This window comes from Mastigoproctus giganteus, chromosome 4 (assembly GCF_048544385.1).
Source record: "Mastigoproctus giganteus isolate SK-2022 chromosome 4, ASM4854438v1, whole genome shotgun sequence".
Taxonomy (NCBI): Eukaryota; Metazoa; Arthropoda; class Arachnida; order Uropygi; family Thelyphonidae; genus Mastigoproctus; species Mastigoproctus giganteus.
In genome coordinates, this window is record NC_143578.1 from 74,218,939 (window position 1) to 74,234,127 (window position 15,189).

The 15,189-nt window shown below is 37.2% G+C and overlaps 1 protein-coding gene across 5 annotated transcripts in view; it reads right to left on the reverse strand.

Moving 5' to 3' along the window:
- The window catches only part of LOC150086837 (ataxin-7-like), a 298,875-nt gene that overhangs the window by 75,400 nt on the left and 208,286 nt on the right, over positions 1 to 15,189 (reverse strand). For all 5 annotated transcript variants that reach the window (XM_090372777.1, XM_090372775.1, XM_090372778.1 and 2 more), the window contains exon 8: positions 6,718 to 6,871. In XM_090372777.1, coding sequence (XP_090228903.1) covers positions 6,718 to 6,871 — 154 coding nt within the window. The remainder of the gene's footprint in view (positions 1 to 6,717; positions 6,872 to 15,189) is intronic.

The window sequence follows — 15,189 nt, forward strand, 5'->3', positions numbered from 1 at the left end:
ATTTGCAGATGATATAAAGTTGGCAGGGTGGTTAATGACAGTAATCAGGACATTCTATTGCAAAAGATCTAAAAAATTACACAGATAGGTTGAGAAGCGATAACTGAAATTTAACACTGACAAATGCATATGGACAGCAGTAATTCCAGATTAAATGCTAACTGCATGGTACCACTCAGGTTACTAGTGAATGAAAAAGACCTGAGGGTAATTGTGCAGTCAGATATGAAGTTCTCTGAGCAGTGTACACAGGCTGCCAGGGCAGCTCTTGAAGTTTTGTCAATGATATACAAAAATTTTCCCAGCAGGGATAAGGGGGAAATTTTTGTGTTGTATAAGGCAATGGTCAGGCCACATCTTAAACACTGCTACAGGTCTGGAATCTTCATTTTATAAAGGATGTGAATCTGCTGGAATGGGTGCAAAGAGGAGCAACAACAGGGCATCCTTACCAAGAAAGGCTTCATTTCTGCTAACTGCAGTGTCTGGAGACTACTAGGTACATGCAAGGAGATCTGACTGAGGTGTTTAAGGTTATGAATTTGACCAATTTGATTGGATACTATGATGCAGTCACAAAGGAACTGGATGCAGGGAATAACTTTGATATTATATACTTGGATCTTAGAAAGGCTTTTGATACTGTTGCACATGGAAGACTGCTGCACAAATTGGAGCAGTGTAACATTGGAGGCAAATTGCTGCTGTGGGTAAAGGGGTGGCTGAGGGGGAGAAGACAGAGAGTGGTAATCAATGGACACTGCTCGTCGTGGACTAATGTTATTAGTGGAGTCCCTCAGGGCTCAGTGTTGGGTCGATTATTGTTTTCTGTATTCATAAATGATATTGATGATGGTATATCAAGCTTAATGTCGAAGTTTGCAGACGATACAAAGGTAGGCAGGGTTGTCAAGGACACTACTGACACTATGCTGCTGCAACAGGATCTGGAAAGGTTGAGCAGATGGGCTGAGAGGTGGCAAATGAAGTTTAACGTTGACAAATGTAAAGTACTACACATGGGAAACAGCAACCCCAGAGCAATGTATCAACTCTGTGGTATTACACTGACAGTGGTAGAGAATGAAAGGGACCTGGGGGTGGTTGTGCAGGCAGATATGAAGTTCTCTGAGCAGTGCAGACGGGCTGCAGGAGTAGCTCATGGTGTATTGTCAATGATATATAGGAATTTTTCTAGCAGGGATAAGGAGGTGATTATTCCCTTTTATAAGGCAATGGTCAGGCCACACCTAGAGTACTGTATACAGGCCTGGAGGCCTCATTTCAAGAAGGATGTAGAGCTGCTGGAACGAGTACAGAGAAGGGCAACAAGATTAGTGAATGGAACAAAGGGGTGCTCTTACGAAGAAAGGCTTAAGATTTGCAAATTACAGTGTCTGGAGACTAGGCACCAGCGAGGTGATCTGATAGAGGTGTATAAAGCATTGAATGGTTTGAGCATGCTCAATGCTGATGGGATTCTTCCTCTCGCTAAGAATAATCACCTGAGAGGGCATAAATTCAAATTGAGGAAAGACAGATGTAGGATAGACGTGCGGAAATTTGCCTTTAGCCAGCGAGTGGTTGGTTGGTGGAACAGACTTCCATCCCTTGTCGTGGAAGTTGATAGCCTAAATAAGTTTAAGGCTCAGCTGGACAGGTATTTTGAACGAACAGAGGGGTGAAGTGGGAGTGTTTTTTTTTTTTTTTTTTTTTGGCTGATGCTGCATAAGCTTGCTTTCTTGCATCAAATGCCTCTACTAATGCTAATGCTAATGAATGAATTGAATAAGCTCAACACTGATGATATTCTTTCTCTTGATCAAGGTGTAGAAATTTTCTTTCAGTCAAAGGGAGGATGGTTAACTATTGGAACAAATTTCCAAAATTTCCATCTGGTGGTGTAGAAGTGAGTAGTTTGAATACTTGACAAATTACTGAGATGACGATATAGCAAGGTTTTTTTTTTTTTTTTTTGTTGCTGGTGCTGTATAAGTTTACTTTCTTGCACAAATATCCTTTTCATTTTGCCCATCCAGTTACTCCAATTTGTTTGTCTAGTTCAGCCTTCAATTCATTTAAGCTATCAACTTCCACAACAACAGATGGAAGTCTGTTCCAGCAATCAACTGGGAAGTCTGTGCGGAAGTCTGGCTAAAGGCAAACTTCCACACATCTTTCTATGACTATCTTTTCTCAATTTGAATCTATGTCCCCTCAGGTTTGTAAACTGAGCAAGCAAAAAAATTCCATCAGTATTGAGCCTGCTCAAACCATTCAAGGCCTTATACACCTCAATCAGATCACCTCACAAGTGCCTAGTCTCCAGATGCTGCAACTTGCACTACTTAAGCCTTTCTTGGTAAGAGCACCACTTTGTTCCTCTCACCAATCATGTTGCCCTTCTTTGTACTCATTCTAGCAACTCTACATCCTTCCTAAATTGAGACCTCCAGACCTCTACACAGTACTCAAGATGTGGCCCAACCACTGCCTTATACAAAGGGATAATCTCCTTTGTCTCTGCTAGCAAAATTTCTATATATCATTGACAAGACTCCGTGACCTTCTCACGTAGCCCATCTGCACTACTCAGAGAACTTCATATCTGACTGCACAATTAACCCCAGGTCTTTTTCATTCTCCAACTTCCCTGAGTGTAGTACCACACGGTTTGTACGTTTCTCTTGGGTTACTGCTACCCATATGCAGTACTTGACATTTCTCAATGTTAAACTTCAGTTACCACTTCTCAGACCATCTGCCTAACTTTTCTAGATCTACTGCAGTAGCATTCTGTCTTTACTGTCATTAACAACCCTGCTAACCTATCTGCAAACTTGGACATTAAGTCTGATATACTTTATCGATATCACTAATAAATATACAAAACAACAATGGACCCAATATTGAACCCTGGGAGACTCCACTAATAATATTAGTCCACGAAGAGCAGTATCCATTGATTATCACTCTCTGTCATCTCCCAGTCAACCATCCCTTTATCCATTGTAGCAACTTGCCCTTAATGCCATACCATTACAATATGTAGTCCTCCATGTATAACAGTATCAAAAGCTTTCCTGAAATCCAAGTACAGTTGAACCTCTATATAACGAAATCGATCGTTCCCTTGAAAAAATTTGCTATACAGAAATTTCGTTATAAAGAAATATAACAGTTGAACCTCTATATAACGAAATCAATCGTTCCATTGAAAAAAATTTGCCATACAGAAATTGTGTTATAAAGAAATATAACCTTTTCAACAATGAAAAGTACTGTAAATTCAGAAATATAGTAAAAGATGGGAAATAAATCATAAATAAGCGGGAATGAATAAATTTTCTAACATTTTAAAACAATTTATTAATACATACATATTAAGAAATGGCTACTTACATGATGTTGTTGATGTTATTATTATTTGGTTTTTAGGAGCATTAGCAACTAAGGCCATATTGCTCCGGGGATATGCGGTGGTCATTCCCTGACCTTTCCCCATCCTCCGTATTTGGTGGTCACGGGCTCGAACCACGGTCAAATCAAGAAGCATGTGTTACGCACTGCTGCTCCTGCCCACCTGGCTATGGAGGCATCAGTCTTCTTGGGTGTGTGGGTTATCTACCATCTGGGGCTGGTTGATGTCGACTTGTTTTGGTGCTTGGAGGGTTCACGTACGGGAAGTATGAGCACATTGAGGTATTTTAATAATTTGCTTATACTCGGAGATTTAAAATTAAATATAAATTTTTGGTTTATTCTTATTCGTTTTATCCCGGAAGTTGAAAAAGAAGATCTCCTATTTGGATATTGAGGCAACTCTCAAATTTATTAGAATCTGTTGAATATATGCTTTCAATCCAGCTCTGTCACCTGTGGTGTGTTCACAAATCAAACATTTCTTCCTTATTTCCACTACACATAGTCTTGTACCATTGCAAATTCCATTTTTTATATCTAAGTTTCTTAAAACCATAACAATTGTGTTTACCTTTAAAAGTACCGTATTTCCCCATGTATAAGACGCACTTTAATTTTGGGGCCCAAAATTTGAAAAAAAAAAAATAAATAAATAAAAAATAATGTATTACATAAAGTTATTGAACTCAAGTTTTATTCATCATAAAATTCATACAACTCCTCATCACTGTCAAAACTCCCATCCATTAGCTTGTCCTCATCTGTGTCTGATGATGAATCACTGTCTTCATATATTGCCTCGTCCTCAGTTCCATCTATGGCATTTGAAATGCCACACTTCTGAAATGACTTGACAACGATCTCAATCTTGATATTATCCCAGGATCTTTTCACCCAGGTACAAACTTCTCCTATAGTTGGTTCCTTCACTCTTCTTGCTGGTGTCAAATTGTCCCCAGAAGACTTCATCCATTGGTTCCATTCGTCTCTCATGGCAGCTTTGAAGGGTTTGTTAATGCTGACATCAATTGGTTGGAGCTGGGATGTCAAGCCTCCAGGTATGACAGCAAGTTTTGTTTTTTTGCTCTGCAGCAATCTTCTTTGTGTTTTTTGTTATGTGTGCCCTGAACTGATCAAGCACCAATAGGGCAGGTTTGCGTAAGAGCCCACGTGGTCTCCTGCTCCAAACTTTCTCAAACCAGTGAAATACCACCACTCTGCTTATTAGAGCAAAGTTTCCGGCATCCCCCTCCCCCCATACTTCTCCTTCAACCCATGCACGGTACTAAGTACTATAGGTTTTGATACCTTTCGTGTTTGAGGTTTTTATTAAAAAAAAAAAAAAAAAAAAAAAATCACTCCTCGAGGAATGTCTTCTTTTGGCATTGTTTTGCGTTTGAAAATCAGCATAGGAGGCGGCTTGGTTCCGTCGGCACAACAAGCTAGGACAACTGTATAATGGCTCTTTTCATGTTCACTTGTCTTCACAGTTACAGTTTTCACCTCCTTCTTATCAACAGTTCTGTTACTTGGGACCTCAAATTGAAGGGGACTTCGTCCATATTTGCAATCTGTCCCAACTCAAACTGATGTGTCTTCCGACATTGAATGACAAAACAATGAAATTCAAGGACCTTCTGCTCATAGCTTTCAGGTATCTTTTGGGCAAGCAGAATGGACTAAGCATGTGTGTACGCATGCTTAGTCCATTCCATTTCATGAACCTGAAGCACCAATTGTGTCCTCCTTTGAAATCAGTAACTTCTTTTTCATCAGCAGTTCTTCTTGCCTCATGCTGAACCATCTTTGTGGACACAGGAATTCCAACTGCCCTTTGCTCTTCAATTCCCTCGCTAAATCAGGCCATTTTGCTGATTTGCCTCTCATGGCCTTCTGCCATGACGTTTTCAGTAGGGTTTCTTCTTCCTGTAGCCAGTCTCGGATTGTTTTCTCAGTTGGAGGAGGACCAAACTTACGTTCAGCAGCACGATTTCCATTCACTTTTGCAAACTGGATCACTTTTAACTTGAATTCAGCACTGTACGAAAATCTTTTCCGAGCCGTTTCTGGGCAGAACGTGGCAAACCGTAACCTAATATACCGATAACAAGTGTGAAACAATGAGCGCAAAGACAACAAGTGCGAAAAGTCGGGAAATGCAAGTAAAAAAATCTACAACCACTGCATAAGACGCACCCAGTTTTTAGACCCCAAATTTTTCAAAAAAGGGTGCGTCTTATACATGGGGAAATACGGTAGTTTAGCGGAGGTAAACCTGAAGGCTCCAGAGAATAGTGTTTTGGGTGTTACAGAGTTGTATTCTTCAGCATTATATATGGCATAATTTGGTCTGATGAATAAACTATTTTCAATTCTCCAGGAATCTTAATTTTAGATATAATTTTTTTTTCATTCAGCGAACAGTATTATTTGTTGCAGCTAAATTGAAACTTTTCTTCCAAAGGAGTTTCGATACTTCCAAAAACGTCATATATAAAAATGAAAAATATTTTCAGGAATCTCTATTTGATTATTTTCATCTTTTACCACTTTATCATTTTTTACAATTTTTTTTTTTTTTATCAATGATTGGAGTTTCAGTAGAGCTATCAACAATTTGGGAATCCTTATTTTTTTTTTTTTTTTGCTCTTTTCATATCTTTCCTTTCTTAATTGTGAAGCCTTTAACTTATTATCGCTTTGTTTTCTTCTATATCAGAATTTAAGTACTGCTTCATACTCTTCAATATTTTTTCCTTTCTTCTCAGACTATCTGATATGATCTTTCTCTTTTCTATTACAGCCAGTATTAGCAACATTGCTAATAGCTGAAAAAACTTTTGAAAAAATTGAATCGTTGCCTTGAGACATGTAGAATTCTAAAATTAAACCCCACAATTAACAACGGCTGAACTGTCAACATTGTGTGACATCATAATGCTACTAAATTTGCATTGTGACGTCACACAATGATACTAAACGGTATATGCTGCATATATCGCTGTGGTATATGCAGCTTAATTTAAAAGTGACGTGCTTAGGCGTGGCCTCTGAGACAGACCTGTCAATCACTTTGTTGTAGTATGATGCAATAGCAGTTAACCCTCGTCTTGCAGAGAGCAAAAGTGTGCACGTGAAAAAGCACTATTTTCCAAAACATTCTTTTATATATATATATATATATATATATATATATATATATATATATATATATATATATATATATGGCTTTAATTAAATTTCCAACAGCTAATTTCTAAAGTCAATAAATAATTAAAATTTTTTAATACTTACTGCTGCAGGCCTAGGATGATGAGTAATGAATGGTGGATCAGGCATGTCAATTTTTTTAGCACCTGAATCTATGACTATTGCTCCCAATACCTGCTTTATTTGTTCTTCATCCTTCAGACACTCCAATTTTGCCACAGTGGAGGATGAAAAATGCCTAAATGGTGAAAATTAACTCGTTACAAATTTATATAAAATATAGAGGAAACGAGAATTATAAATGCATGTGTTTTTACAACTGTAATTTGTGTTGATTCTGAAAGAATATTTTATGAAGCACCAACAAAAATATACATGTGCTAAGCCTCATCTTGTCTCTAATGCAGGCAGCATTCAAAAAGTGTGAAAATTTTAAAATAAAATGAAATGAAAAACTACTAATAGATGATTATGTCAATTTGTAGAAATAATTATCTCTCTAGCTACTTGAATAGGAACCCAGATCACTACAAAAGACTGAAATGATAAAAAAATAAAACTAAATGTTATTTCAACAGAAATTCCCAAGAATAATTTATCCACCAACATGAACCACAATACCATGTGTAAAAAAGAGTAAAATAAAATAAAAATAAGGATGTATATAAAACGTGGTGTAATCAACTAGTGAGGCCTTGATTAAACACATGAAAATTTTTGCTAAATTCAATGAGTTGTACTTAAGAAGTGCTAACTGAAAATGCACAAATAAATCATAGTAGGAAAACAATGAAATTAAAAAATAAAACAATGAAAAACTAAATTAACAACAAGCAAGAGCTAGTAATCACAGTGGCATAGAATCCTGAAAAGATGAGGCCAAACTGCTGCAAGAAATAACCCTTGGAAATCCTACCTGTGCACCAGCCAATAAATGAATAACAGCAGAAGTAGTGGTACTTTTTTAATAAGAGAAGAAAATTTACACAAAAGAAAGTTTTGGGGAATCACAGTGACACTTTCATCATGGAAGGCATCTGCCACTATGAAAATTCTTGAACGTTCACATTTCTTGTTATGGCCTGCTTATTACTAGCAAAGTGACCATGAATGCCCTGATGCAAACAATTAGGGGCACATTCAACTGGTTAAAGGAGGCCAACTATATTTAAGCATGTGGTTCCAGTCGAATCTATCTTGATCATTAACATCACGGTATCCATGGTCAGAGTTCTGGAAACAAGCAGGCCAGGAAAGTAAAAATTGAGGAAATTTCACAGCCTTCCATGATGAGGTTGTCAATGTGATTCACCAAAACTTTCTTTTTTATGTTATCTTTTTAGCTTGTTCTTCTCTTAAATACTAGCAGTTACATTAATATTTAGGAGAAGTTTATTGAAACTGTATATTAAATACAAAAAAGGAACAGAAATTGTTTATGTTGAGATGACAAAGATTTATCACATAGTTTAAGTGATAGTAAACTAAATCGCAATTAATTAAATGGACTGGATGGTGGTAACAAAATACAAGGTCATGCTAAATGCAAAGCTTAGAATAAAAATGTAAATTTAAATAAAGATTACATTACACAAAAGTCTAGAATGTAAGATTACACAATCAAAGATAAAATCAAGAATTTTTGCATCAAACACAAAAGATTTAACATTTTTTTTTAAAGAGAAGTATGCATAGAGGGGAGAAGGTAAAGATACAAGGGGCAAAAATAGGAACAATGGCATGAAATGCATAAGTAGTGCCACTTAATTGTTTTATTAATTCTTGTATGTGAAACTGTCATTTAAGCTATCAGCATATTTGTTTAACTTGAAGGCCAAAAGCTTCTATTTGATTTAATCTGTCAAAAAAATTTTTTTAATGAAAACCCCAAGCACAAGAGGTATTAGAACCTACACTACTTAACACTGTGCATGGGTTGAAGGTTAAGAAGATACTTGTTGACATTAGATTTGAACTTCTGTAGATTTTTGGGGAAAAAAAGGCTGCGATTGTTCATCCTCACTTTGAAGTTTTCATCGACCACAGTTGCACTACTAGAGTACTTTGCTTCTCGTTTTAAAGTTCCTTTTTTCAACCAAATCTATGGTCACACATTTTAATAATAATATTTCGAAATACTAATAATTATCAAAAAAAAAATTTAAACAAGGAAGTGAGTTCAGTTATGATATCGGTTCGCTTCCTCCTCTCCTTCAACCCGTGTACTCCAAGCTAAATCGCATATGAATGGCATACTAGATCGCCACATTGCTACTTTTTCGTAAGTGTCATTACCTCTACGCATACTTCTCTATGCAAAGCCCACCTAAATAAAGTGTTCCACGGTCTATTTGATTATTAGTGTATGCCAGTATATTAATAACTGAAAAAAAAAAAAAATGTTAAATATTAGAATGATACAAAAGTAGTGTATGGTACAAATATGTAAAATTTATTTTTTTAATTATTAATTTTGATTTTTTGTGGAACGTTTGTACACATCTCATGGAACACTAGTGTTCTGCGGAACACAGTTTGAGAAACGCTGTTGTAGAGAAATCTGGGTGTCATCGAAAATAAGCATAGCAGCAGAAGAAACCCCTTTTGCAAGATATAAGACAGGACTGGGTTTTAGAATGATTGAAATCAACTAAGTTATCTTTGCCTCACTGAAGAATTACCTGGAGACCAGCATTTACGAAATTGGTGGTGGATATTTAAGAAGTTGAAGCTGTGTGTGTAGGCCAAGGTTTTTCAAACTGGAAGGTGGAAAGAAATGTGCTGTCATCAGCAAATTTATTGATAGGATTTCCAATCAACAGAAGAAGGTAATTAATATACAAGAGGAAAGTAGTGGGAGAAAGAAATGAACTTGGAGAACACTAGTGTTAATGGAGAAATTAGAAGACAGAGAGCAGCCTACATTCACATACAGTGAGCAGTCAGAGAAAAAACTGGATACCCAATTACAAAAAACGTTTGGCAAACCATAAGATGGAAGCTTATTTAGAAGACCTTCATGCCAAAAACAATCAAAACCCTTGAAATGTCAAGAGTATCTACTTGAGTTTCACCAAACTTTTCCAATGAATTTGTCAACAGATGAATAACACAAGCCAGTATATCACCAGTGGATCGACAATTACAGAATCCATACTGGCAATCATTGATCATATGGAGAGTTTATAAATAGTTTAGGAGTTGGCAGTTAATGGATTTCTCCATTACTTTATAGAGAGTAGAAGTAAGTGTAATGGGATGATAACTGAATGGGAAAGATTTGTCACCTTTTTAGGAACTGGACGGATACTAGCAAATTTCCAAGCAGAAGGGAAAACACTGGTGGACTAAAAGCATAAAAGATATACAGTCAGTCCTCGTATAACATGTGTTTACACTACACGAATTCGATCATACACGATTTATAAATAGGGGAATGATATCTTATATAACACAAACTGAATTCGCTTATGCATGATTCGCCTTTGTGTTTACAAGAAATGGCAGTCGAACACGGAATCACCCCAACTGAACGCAACACGATAGGAATGAAGAGAAGATTCTGAAAATGTATTTATGTGTTTTATATCAGTGAAGGGGAAACACATTTCACCATAATAACGTAAGAACCAACACAATTCCAGCTATCGGTATAATCGCAAATGCAATTAGATCGAGTTTACTACCAGTTTATAACAGATTCCACTAGCAGAAACACAAACGGAAATTGTTTTTATTGTTTTATGGTAGTAACCCCTAGAAATCTGCTTGTGAGGTGTTAATAGTATATCTCTGCCTTTACGGTGTTGTTTATTCAGTTGCTACACGCGCGCAGCTTTATTTATGTGTATCAAGCGTGCCTCCTTGTTTTGTAATTGTGCTTTATTCCTTAAAAATGAGTAAAATACTTAAAAGGTGTGAAAAGGAAGCGTCCCGGTGAAGACACTGCAGATTCAGAGATAAAAAGAAAAGCAACATCGATAAACAGAGGCGGACTGGGTCAAAAATTCTTACCCGGGAAAATTTGTAGTGGCCTCATACTAGCGTTTATGGCCAAATTCACACCGGCCTCTGGCCCACCGGGGTTTCCTTGGTAAGGCTTATGGCTAGTCCACCTCTGTCGATAGAGAAAAAATATGAAATTGTGAAACGCTTTGAGCGAAATGAAAGTACCAAGTGATATTGCACATGCTACAGACCTAAATGAGACAACGCTGAGTTTTAGAAAGATGCATAAAAACAACTTTCACAGCAGGAACAACTCAAAGTGTAATTAAAATCCATTAGATCGAGACACAAAGAATTGGAAGAGATGGAACGGCTGTCATCTGTTTGGATAGAAGATCAAACAAAGAACAAGTCTGCTTACGATAGAAGCAAAAGCATTAGCAATATTTTATTACGTAATAGTCGTAATAAAATACGTAAGTATTTTATTACGATTATTTATTGTGTCTGGTAATGTTTTGGTTACAAACGTGTGTTCAATCTTGGGTGGCCAGCACCTAACCCTATTTTTCCCATAGGGCCTGTTGTTTATGTTGCATGATTTTGCATTGCACGAGGGTTTCTAGGAACACAACTATCGTGCTATGTGAGGACAAACTGTATTATAAAAGTATAAAGGAATAAGCTTAGGAGTACAGGTTTAGAGAACAAGTGGAGAAATACCATCAAGATCTGACTGTTTCTTAGCAACAAAATTGTTCAAAATTTTTCTGACATCCTTTTGATGAAATAACATGGAGGCACTGAATGGAGTGTACTGAGAATGGTAGGAAATAGTTTACCAAGATTATCAATACAAGAGTTAGAAGAAATGCAGGATACTAGCAGGTCAGCTTTATCTTTAGCTGAGGTGGCAATCAAGTTTTAACAGAGGGGAGTATAGACAGGAAACGTTTCTGCCCATAGCTTTGTCAAGAGACCAGAATGCTCAACTACCATTTGGACAAGAAGCAAGTACTCATTGCCTCATACTATCTTTGGTATAGGCAGAAAAATGAAGCCCATAAAACTGCAGAAGTCGACAACCTGTCACATGACAGGTGTCGACATTCGCTGAAAGCTTCATGTGACAGGTTGTCGACTCCCAGTTTTATGGGCTTCCAAAGATCCATAAATCTGATATTCCTTTGTGGCCCACTGTCTCTTGTTGCAATACATATGAACTTCTGCTGTTGTTATGTTGACGATTTTTTTTTTTTTTTTTTTTGGTAGTTGTTGGCGCATAGGCTTCTGTGGCCATAATGCACCTCCCAAGGTTTTTGCAGTACATTGATCCAAGCCCGAGGCGGGAATCGAACCCGCGACCTTTGGGTTGCCAGGCAGGCACTTTACCCACCCGGCTAGCCCGGTCAGCTATGTTTACGATATCTTTGCTATTGTCCCTCGGGGATCAGAAACTCAACTGCTGCAATATCTCAATTCCCTGTCACCTTTCATTCAGTTTACAATTGAACTGGAGGTTGATAATACTCTTCCTTTTTTGGATGTTTTAGTCCAATGTGTGGGTTCACATTTTATAACTTGTTTTTAGGAAGCCAATGTGCACAGGCCAATTTACCAACATAGGTCTGTGCATCCCTGGTCATTTGCAACACACTGCTCACACTTTGTTCTCCCATGCTTGGATGCACTCTAGTTCGATAGGTGACAGGCAATTGGAGATTTACAAAATTAGGGCAGAGTTGGTTCTAGATAGATGCGAGCTCCAGGCTCACGAATTTGTTTCGCAATCTAACCCTCCTCGCATCAATGAATTTATTCTACTGCCTACATTCCCTATTATCCAGGTGTATTGGAACGACTTGCTAGCATTTTGCGTCTCCACCATATACATGCGTGACTTCCTCGGAGGAAATTACATTCTTATTTCTAAGGTGAAAATACCCGTTCCTCCTCTCCTATGGAGTGGTTCCATATACCATATTAAATGTCCCTAATGGTGTGCGGTGTTATGTAGGGGAGTCCACCAGGAGGATTGAAAGATTGGGTTTTTGAACATGAGGTGGCTCTTCGAACTGCTAATTCTGAATGCTATGCAGTCGCCGAGCATTGCTGTGTTGAGCAGCATAACCTTGATCCCCGACGGGATATTGGAACCGTGACTATTCACATGATTACTGCTAGTGCTCATGGCTCGAGGCACTGCACATAGCTAGCAGTAATAGTATCATGAATCGCAACACTGCCGATCGTCACATGTACACAATTCTGCTCTACTGACACCAGACTCGTGATGCATGATCACTCTCAGTTGAATTTTGTTGTTTTAACCAACATATGCCTGATGTAGCCGAGTGGTCAGGAGCACAAGTGCATTTCTTTGAGTAGACCAGAGTTCAAGCCCATCACTGTTAAATACAATTAACAATTTGTATTGATTGATTTATTGTAAACTCCACTAACCTGGTGGTCGTGCTGGAGTATAAACAAGAACAATTTTTAGGCTTGATTGTTGCTTTTCTCTAAGCGACAATCTGTTGCTTAGAGAAAAGACGCTTTCAAATCACTTTGGAAATATCGCTATAATCACTCGCTTGGCACTCGGGGCCCAATAATCTACGTTTACACAATATAACAAAGACATATTACACAATATAACAAAATACAAATCACCAGTAGCAATTTAGCACTTTCAGGATCTGATTTTAGTACCAATCTGCAAATTCATACGAAAGGTAAAATCTTTTAAACTTTAACTGCAGAACTTAGTACAACTAGTTTTAGTGTGGAAGGTTTTAAATGAGGGCTTTAACTGTGCAAACAGAAAAAAAATAGTTCAACAAGTTTAATATGAGCTGAGTAGCTTGCACTTGTGCGTGCGCGCGCGTGCACACACACACACACACACACACACACACACACACACACACACACACACACACACACACACACACACACACACACACACACACACACAGGTGTGATCAGAATGATAGAGGATTAACTAATAAACCAATAAAACTGGGAAATGATGAGGCTTGCAGGCTATTCAGATGGATCTCCTTCTAAATAGTCTCCTTGATACTATATACACAGATTCCAATGCTTCTGCAACCTCTGGATTCTTGATATGTTTCTTTGGGAATTGGTAATAGTTCTTGTCTCACATTCTGAATAATTTCCTCAGTTGTTGCAAATCTGTAACCTCTCAAGAGGACATCAAATGGGGGGAATCACAGAAAACTAATTCAAGTGAGCCACAGTGGAGTGTGCAAAGGTGTTGTTATGATGCAGGCACCAATTCTTTGAAGCCCACTTTTCCAGCTGTTTTCTCTGAATAGCATCACACAATCAATGTAGAACTGTTTTGTTGTATTCTGGATTCACTGTTTGACCATGCAGGCCACATTCATAAGGAAAAACGCTACAAGTCAAAAAATACAATAAGCATGTCCTACATATTTGATCAAGATCATCTTGCTTTATTTGGGCCTTGGAAAAGATGGTGTTCATTAAAAGTTTAAAATAAATGTGACGTAACCAATTAATGATTTTTATGAAATTAAAACACAGTTATACCACTTTGAAGTAGTTGCAACTGCAACCTACCTACAAGCAAAAATTAAAAATAAGAATTAGAAAAAAATTTCAGAAATAAAAAATAAATTTACTTCTTATTTCTGAAATTTTTCTAATTCTTATTTTAATTTTTGCTTCTATGCAGGTAGCAGTTGGCACTTCTTTACGGGTTGCAGTTGCAACTATCTCTTCAATACCATAAAACAGAAACAAAGATCCAGGCATGCAAGAACTCTCCATTCTGTGTTCATCAGTGAGAATGTGAGGCATAAACTTAGCTGAAATGAGTCACATTCCCAAATTTTATGTTTAAACTGATTGACATACGCCAAAAGAAATAAAAATTTTACTAGCAATGTTGCAGATAGTTAAATGTAGATCACCCTCGATCAGCTCATGAACACAAATGATTGAATAATTGGTTTTTGAAGTTGAAGGGCAGCCAGAGCAAGGACAATCTTCAACAGACAAGTGCCCCTCTTTAACCATTTCAAACCACTGAAAAGGCCTTTGTGTAACATATAGCATCTTTTCTGAAAGATGTTTGTAACACTTCATTGATTTCTGTTACACTTTTCCCCAATTTGAAACACAATTTGATGCAAATTTGCTACCTAGTAAAATCACTCATTTTAAAATGCGAAAAACAAAACTCCTTCTATTCAATACAGTCTAAATCAGACTGATTGCAGATAATAAATGAATAATTCATGCATCATGCCTAGATGAGTCACTTAACATATTGCAATAGGTTGAAGCTCACTAAGGTGTTTGAACTTCAAGATACAAAATCAGTACCCAAACTTTTTTGGGTACTTTCATGTTATATATTATACCACGTATAATATATAACATGAAACTGATAATGTCAATGTAACATAAATTTACCACTTTGTAAAAAATTAAAAACTTGACACAGCCTCCTCTTGAATATCAATAGTAATGTCATCAGAAGGCATATTACTGCATATTCCAAAACACTGCATTTCTGCAGTTGGCTATACTAAAGACAAAGTATCAATCAGAATC